Source organism: Coptis chinensis, chromosome 3, assembly GCF_015680905.1.
Source record: "Coptis chinensis isolate HL-2020 chromosome 3, ASM1568090v1, whole genome shotgun sequence".
Taxonomy (NCBI): Eukaryota; Viridiplantae; Streptophyta; class Magnoliopsida; order Ranunculales; family Ranunculaceae; genus Coptis; species Coptis chinensis.
Window position 1 is genome coordinate 27945731 of NC_141458.1, and position 8823 is coordinate 27954553.

The 8823-nt window shown below is 35.9% G+C and overlaps 1 protein-coding gene across 1 annotated transcript; it reads left to right on the forward strand.

Moving 5' to 3' along the window:
* Positions 1-2443: 2443 nt before the first annotated feature.
* Positions 2444-6823, forward strand: LOC147508965 (uncharacterized). Its single transcript, XM_086597681.1, has 6 exons — positions 2444-2584; positions 2675-2761; positions 2809-4066; positions 4277-5157; positions 6050-6138; positions 6238-6823. The coding sequence occupies exons 1-6, from the start codon at positions 2444-2446 to the stop codon at positions 6821-6823; spliced, it is 3042 nt and encodes a 1013-aa protein (XP_086453807.1).
* Positions 6824-8823: the final 2000 nt, after the last annotated feature.

Here is an 8823-nt window from a genome sequence, read left to right on the forward strand (position 1 = left end):
CCTCCAAAAGGCTTTCAATCTTGGGTGTTACATCTTCAGCTTTAACCTTCACAAAGAATTGGTTCAAGAACCATGTATAAGCATTGAACGGGGTTATTGGCTTTAGTGATAAAAAGTAAATGTATGCGATGATGCACTTCTGTAACCAATAGCTCAGATGCCTATTGATCCAAAAGTGACATGGGCCGACTCTGTGGAGGCCATCCAGTCTGACATATTTTTCCAACCAACTGGTGAATAGCATGCATCAAACCCTTATTGATGCTCTATAGCTATAAAACTACAGCAACTGAACGTGAAATAAGAACTATATTCTGATGATAAAACTATCGTCTCTCATCAGTCAATCGGTTCGGCGAAGGAACAAAGATATCACTCCAAAGTCGGTGTATTTTCGAGTCAATCTACACAACTATGTTACACTTAAGTACATTGCCAATAAATAATTCTAATAGAAACTGGTATCTGCAGTTCAGCGCCTCCTTTGCGCAGTGGGTGATAGTCTTCTGCCCTGTCTCTCGCTCTATCCGACTTTTCAATTCCCTGAGAATGCGAATTTGGCTAAGCTTTGGCCCCATGACCAACATCACTTGCTCTCCATCGTTGTTTGTTGTCAGTCCTCTACTTCCTCAACTCCTGCTCAATTGCTAGCTTGCCTTCCTTGGCCCTCTCATCCTTCTCCATTGCAATTCTCCTCTCTTTCAACTTTGCAGCCTTCTCCAGTTCCATTTCTTTTAATCTCTGTAGAGTTCTTAACTCAGATTCCTTGGCCTCTTCTATCTGAGAGATGGCAGCTGCCACTTTTAGGTTTGTTTTCTCCTCAACGTTGTGAGCCTTTTTGCTCAGTGTGTAGTACTCCTCTAGAGAGAGTGTCACCCCGTTTGGTGCATTTTCATTACTACCACTTCCAGCCAGTTCACTTTTTTCTAAGTCATGACTGCTACCAAAGCTAACCTTTCTGATGCTAGGGACTGTCTTCTCTACTTCTATGGATGCGGAAACAACTTCCTCTGCTCTCTTCAAAGCCATCTCTTTCTCCAAATCCAAAGAAGAATACTCGACCCACAATTTTTCCAACTCATCTTTCACAGATTTAAGTTCTGCCACTGCAGCAGGATGTCTTTCTTGGGCCACTTCGAACTGTGCATTGGTCGTAGCACTTGCTTCATCACCTATCCCTTGGTGCATCTCCTTTACCCTTAGATTAGCAAGTTCTGAGTCCTGTTTTGCTTGCTATTCTTTCCTTTGTGCTCTCTCGAGGTTCAACTTCAGCTCTTCTTTGACTCTATTTATGTTGTCTAACTCATTCAGTGCCTTGGCCTTGGCATCAAGGGTTGCCTCTGCCTGCTTTTTATACTTTATAGTCAAAACCTTCATGCAATAAGAACGTGATACAATAAGTCAGATTCCTTGGAGCTTTTATAGTCAAAACCTTCATGCAATAAGAACGTGAAACAAGCAACTGAAATCAGTTATCCATGTTAAAAATAAAAAGACAAACTCCAAAACAAGAAAGAAAAAGATCTTGATAACATACTGCTGCAATGCGAGCAACCATGATAGGACCAAGAATTCTTTCAAGTCTTGGATATAGAAGAGTTTGAGAGATTAGAAGTCCAGCACCTAATAATAGATAAATTAGTAAGTAACACTACCACGTGCACAAGAAATATCACTAAATTCACATATTTGTTTGATTCTCTACTTTAGCCCGACTCCTTTTCTTTCCGGGCTTCCAAAGCAGATGATACGTTCTACATGATTTCGGTTGACGAGAATTTATCTAGTAGAAAGCGATGGACACCAACAACAATCCAACTTGAAAAACTGCATCAAGTATTTGATCAATTCAATGGAAGTCCAAATAAAGAGATAATTAACAATTTGAAAGCTGAACTAAATCAACACGGTAATGTTTCAGAAAAAAAAACATAGTTACTTGGTTTCGCAACATGCGTGCTAAGTTGAAAAGAAAAACACTCATTAACGCAGAGAAAGATTCAGATGAAATTCAAGTAGAGATTCAAATTTCTCTAAAGAAGACCAAGCCTAATAATATGGAAGAAACTTCTGGTGACATTGTTCCTTCACAAGAAAGTATGTCTTAACTTACAACGATTCTGACAAGTACTTTATATATTCATCATACTAATATTACTCTTAAATTGCAGGTCAGCATCAAGTATCAGTTAGGAAAACAACAACTACAAAGTCTACCCCAGTCAAAAGAAAACAGAGGAGGAAAACATAGAATAGAAGTTATAAATCTAATCGTTTTAGTAGAATGAAACGTTTTGGTAAATATTTTCTTCTTATGTATTCAATTTATTGTTCTTATAGCATCAAATACTTTATTAAATGACATATTATTATTTTTTAAACAGTATCTATGCCCGGAACAAGTGAAGAAGAAGCTAAAATAAATAGAGCTAAATGAAAAGAGATGCTGAATTTGAAAAGCATTGGAAACGATAATTACATTGACGATGAAAGTGATGATGATTACCTATCACAAATGAGTGGATCAGATTCCAACATTGAAGTGGACAATGAAACTGAAGTTTCCATTTCACGTGGAATAGATGTCTCACATAAAAGTAATTTTCTTACAGCAATGTTTTATATTCTTATTATAATTAAATTCTTTAATTTTTATTAACTTTTTGCCTCGCAGGAAGTTGTTTTGAGCCTTTGGATTTTGGATGTCCAACCTCCATATGTTTTCACTATGGAGCTATTGTCTGGTACGAAGAAAGGAATGGTAAGAGCAAAAAACCTATTAATCCTAAATTCTCCATATGTTGTTAGAATGGAAAAGTTCAATTGCCTCTTCTAAAAGATACTCCAGAATTTTTGAAGAATCTTTTGGATTGCAATGGAGGGTCAAAATCATTAAATTACATGGAAAACATCAGCATTTACAACTCAATGTTCGCGTTCACATCTACTGGTGGACAAGTTCAGAGCTCAGTTAATGATGGAAAGGCACCCTTTGTTTATAAAATAAAAGGGCAAAATCACCACAAAATTGGAACATTGCTTCCAGCTGAAGGAGTACATCCAAGGTTTGCACAGTTGTACATACATGATACTGAAAATGAAGTCACCCACAGGTTGAACTCTCTTAGTAAAAAAATTGTTAAGAGAAATCCAAAATATGCTTTAGATTCTAGCATTGTTCAAGGATTGATAAATATGTTGAATGTTACCAACGAACTCACCAAGACTTATAGAATGGCAAGGGATAGATTTAAAGAATGTCATGTGGCCAATGTCAGCATACAATTGATTAATAGAAGACAAAAAGATGGAAGACTTTATAATTTGCCATCATCAAAAGAGATAGCTGGTCTAATCGTTGGCAATGGTGATGAATTTAACGAGCACAGATATGTTATTGTGGACAAGAAAGGATTTGGCTTGAAGAGAATCAACGAATTGCTTCCAAGTTTCATGGCAATGCAGTATCCACTTTTGTTCCCCCATGTTGAAGATGGATATAGACTTGACATTCCATATAGAAACAATGCAGTAGTTGGAAAAAGAAAAAATATTAGCATGAGAGAATACTATGCTCTTAGATTACAACTCAGACGCAATGAAGGACAGACTATAGTTCGTGGGAAAAAATTAAGACAGCAACTTTGTGTAGATGCTTATACAACTGTTGAACAAAATAGAATAGATTGGGTTCGAAATAATCAACAAACGATTCGGGCAGAATTGTATCAAGGATTAGTAGATGCAGTTGTTGCTAGTGACACGAGGCCAGGTACTGTAGGCAAACGGTTAGTTCTTCCTTCATCTTTCACAGGTGGTCCGCGGTACATGGTACAGAACTATCAAGATGCCATTGCAATATGCAGGCATATAGGTTCCCCAGATCTCTTCATTACTTTTACATGCAACCCTAAATGGCCAGAAATCCAGAGATGTATTGACATGATAGCTCCTGGTTATAAACCAGAAGACTTTCCCGATATTGTTGCAAGAGTTTTTGAGATGAAATTGCACGAAATGATGACTGATTTACAAAAGCGCAAGAAATTTGGGAAGGCTTGGGCAGGTAACCTATGTACTATACTGTTTTAAATAATTTAAAAATTCATAATATTTTAGGAAAATATTAATAAATACGGGTTTTGTTAATGTTTTGCATCATTATACACTATTGAATTCCAAAAGAGAGGTTTACCACACGCTCACATTTTACTTTTTTTGGACAACGCTTCGAAGCCTACTACTCCTTCACTAATCAACAAGCTCATATCAGCAGAGTTACCTGACCCAATTGGTGACAAAATTGCCTATGATTCAGTGCTAGAATTCATGATACATGGGCCATGTGGAATAGAAAACTTAGATTCCCCTTGCATGAATGAGAAAAAGTGTACTAAGTTCTATCCAAGACCGTTTAGTGAAGAGACAACTATTGACGACAATGACTTCACAGTTTACAGGAGGCGAAATAACAATCGAAAGGGAATGAAAAAGAATATAGAAGTTGATAACAGATGGGTTGTTCCACACAATGTTGATTTGATAGTTAAGTACCAAGCTCATATTAATGTGGAACACTACAACAAGGGAAGATCAATCAAATACCTTTTCAAATATATTAACAAGGGAAGGGACAGGGCTACTGCAATTATTGTTGAAAACATGGTTACAGATAAAGATAGTACTCATCAAATAGTAAAGGACGTTGATGAAGTTGCAAATTTCTTAGACTGCCGATTCTTATCTGCTTCTGAAGCGGTTTGGAGACTATTGAAATTTGATATTCAAGACAGAAGACCAGGCGTTGAAAGATTACCATTCCATCTTGAAGGTGAGCATTTGGTTTATTATAGTGAAAGAGATGATGCAAGAGATGTAGTAAATAGGAAATCTTCATCAAAAACCAAGTTTACAGAGTGGTTTAAAGCAAATGTTGAGTATCCAGAATTAGCTAGGGGTCTTACGTATGTCGATTTTCCTATTAAATTCGTATGGGATAAGAAGGAAAGGAAGTGGAAGCCAAGAAAAAATGGGAAGAAAATTGGACGTGTCTACTACGCACATCCTACTTCAGGAGAGAGATTTTATCTGCGACTGTTGCTGAATATCGTCAAAGGTTCTTTGTCTTATGAAGATATTAAAACTGTTAATGGAAAAGTTTATCCAACTTTCGAGCAAACATGTCGGTATATTTTATTACATATTCCATATTAACTTTTTTTTTTATATTGTTTTCTTGCCTAAAATGTCGATGATATACTTTTAGAAGTTCAAAGCTGATTCATATGTACCGATTCAAAACCTCTCCAATCTATGTTCATGTTTTAAAACCAGCACACAACTTCGCACACAACATTTTTTGTTTGGCTTTTCGAGGAGAACTGTTTGTTTGTGCATTTTGGAATTTCAAATATAAGTGAAGTCATAACAGAAAACCGGGTGACGAAGTATTTTTATTGCTTTTACAAGAAGCACTTGCTCTAATGTTTCAGCAGTTTATTGTAGACATTTGCTTCTGTGACCATAGTGGTGTTTGTATAATAGAAGCGTGACTTCAGGGTTCAGATGATGCTTCACCTCTGCAGTTTTTAACGATCTCACTTCCGATGATGTTTAGAAGGAAAATAATAATAAGAAGACAATATTATATATATATATATATAACAGTTCTTACTTTTTTTTGTTTTACACGTTACTTGGGATATTTGATTAATGTACTACTGTTGAATCTAACATTCTAATATATGCTGAAAATCAAGGACTCTGCTGAATGTATTACTGAAATTAAGATAAGGGGAGAGTTTACACGTTACTTGGTAATGTACACCTGCATAGTCAAAGTACACGGTTGGTTGCGAACTAATATATATTTATCCTCATTATCGAGAATTCATTTAGATGTAAAAACATTTCATTAGAAAAAGATATTGAAACAAAAAAAAAATAGTACGTATTAATCATAAAACCTCAGCTCATTTATGATGGTTTACTATTAAAATGCAATTCATATTGTTACATTATTATTCTAATTTTTCATTTTTATATCAAGGCACATGGATTACTTGAGGACGACAGCGAATGGGATGACGCTATGGAGGAAGTAAGTCATTGGCAAGTTCCAAAATCTTTAAGACAATTGTTCGTCACATTGATTTTGTTTTGTGGGGTGACATATCCTGAAAAACTTTGGGAGAAACATCAAAAGCACCTCAGAGAAGATATTTTGTTTTGATATAGAAAGAAGAACAATAATGAGAATCTCCAACTCACTGAAGAACAGATTAGAAATGAGACTCTCTGTGAGATTGAACAGATTATGGCTGAAAAAGGATTATCTCTCACAAACATTCCTGATTTCCCTAAATTTAATATGTCTTCAAGGATCTCCACAGATAACAGATTGATTGCTGAAGAATTAGATTACGACTGCAATGAGTTGCGAAAAGAATATGAGATTCTTAACAACGGAATGAACGCTAATCAACGCGAGGTATTCAACTCTGTTAATGATGCAATTCAATCTCAATCAGGAGGTGTTTTTTTCGTGTACGGATGCGGAGGAACTTGCAAAACATATCTTTACAAAACAATTATATCTAAACTTCAGTCTGAAGGAAAGATTGTTCTTGCAGTTGCGTCGTCTGGGATAGCTGCGCTCCTACTTCCAAGTGGAAGGACTGCTCAAGGGACATCAATTGTTATTCCGACTGATGAAAACACCAATTGTGACATCTCTCAAGGGACATTATTACACAACCTTATCAGACGGGCTGATCTTATAGTGTGGGACGAAGCACCAATCACAGACATGGATTTAAGGTAGTAAACCATACACTGGAGGACCTTTTTAAATCACAAGGCAAAGAATTTGGTGGTAAAACATTCCTAATGGGAGGAGACTTCAGACAGATATTACCAGTCATTCCAAGAGGCACAAGAACTAATGTTGTTGATGCTTCTATCAACAAGTCAAAATTATGGAAAAACTGCAAAGTCTTTCACTTAACTGAGAACATGCGACTGAAGAATGGAAACATAGAATCAGCTACAACAAAGTCTATTGAAGAGTTTAGCAAATGGGTTTTAGACCTTGGAGACGGAAATCTTCTTACTTCTAGAATGAGTGACGAGGTGGAATCAACTTGGATCAAAATTCCGAAGACACCTTATTCAGGATAGTGATAATCCAATTAGAAGATATTGTGTCATGCATATATCCGGATTTGGTCAACAAATATAGAGATATTCAGTATCTTAAAGAAAGAAGTATTCTAGCCCCAAGGAACGAACAGTTGATGAAATTAACTCCACAATAATTTCAGAACTCCCAACAGAACTAAAGAGATACTTAAGTGCAGACTCACTAAGTCCAATTCAAGGTAAAAGTGCTGAATAAGATGTTTTATTCCCAACATAATTCTTAAACACTCTAGAATTTTCCGGCATACCGAACCACAAACTGGATTTAAAAGTTGGTGTTCCGATCATGTTAATGAGAAACATTAATCATAGTCGAGGACTGTGCAATGGGACTAGGATGATCGTCACAAAATTGGCTTCCAAAGTGATATATGTGGATATTATTACAGGGAACAGAGTAGGAGATCCAGTTTTTATTCCAAGAATAGTTTTGTCCCCAAGCGATACGAAATGGCCATTTGAATTCAGAAGGAAGCAATTCCCTGTTAAAGTTTGTTTCGCTATGACCATAAACAAAAGCCAGGGACAAACATTCGAAAAAGTTGGAATATATTTGCCAACGTCAGTTTTCACTCATGGCCAGTTATATGTTGCAGTTTCAAGAACAAGCCCATGAGAGGGACTGAAGTTTTTAATCAGAAGGAATGGGGACGAGCCTGAAGGACATACACAGAACATTGTCTATGAAGAAGTTTTCAATTCAATCTGAAGATTATTACACTCAAAGGTATTTTCTTAAAACAAATGATTATTATATTTTTTATATTTTAGACACTGATTTTATTTTTTTTACATTGTTTAATAGGAAAATCTCCTTTCAACGGAATATAGGAAAACAAATAGAGACAGTATGGCCATAAACAGCACAGAGATCAAATCCTCCTTACTTCAGTGTAATTGATTATCTCCTAAGTGCTTTGCTAATAATCCCTTTTTATAAGCCATGTAGTACTAGGGACAGTAGGGAATAGTAAACTATTCTAAAAATTATTGTATGGAATCTTATATATTCTTAATTATTCTTCTTACTGTTTGAAATTCTTCTTAACATGCAAACTTTATTAAGTACATTAATGTTTGGATTGTGTACTCATTAAACAATGTAGTGAGAAGACCATTTTGGAACTGAATGTGATGATTCTAAACACTCGATGCTTCCAAACACCCAATTTTTTTGTTTCTATGTCCTGATTTCTGTCAGTGCTCTTAAGTTTGTTAGAGTATGTATAATAAGACATATAGTGACATGCAAATAAATTGAGGTGACCAACATGATTACTTGGATCAGTAATAAGTCCAGATTTTTCTCCAGTGAAATACATCTGCAAGTATCATCTGGTGCTTTGTGTTATTGTGTTACAATATTTCAATGACAACAGTGGTAGCGTAGATTTCGAGCAAAGAATTCAGAATTCGACCTACTCCGTTATATCGTATTTAAACGGACCCAAGAAACAATTATATGTTTTTCATGCAAGGATAAGAAATATAACATAAAAATTAACACGAAGTCCAAGAGCCCATTTCCGCTCAACGGAAGTGAGGTCTCAAGCCGATTCCCCGATAATCCATATACCCCACAAAAAGCGATGCCCCCATGGTCAAGTTCCGTGGGTTCACTTG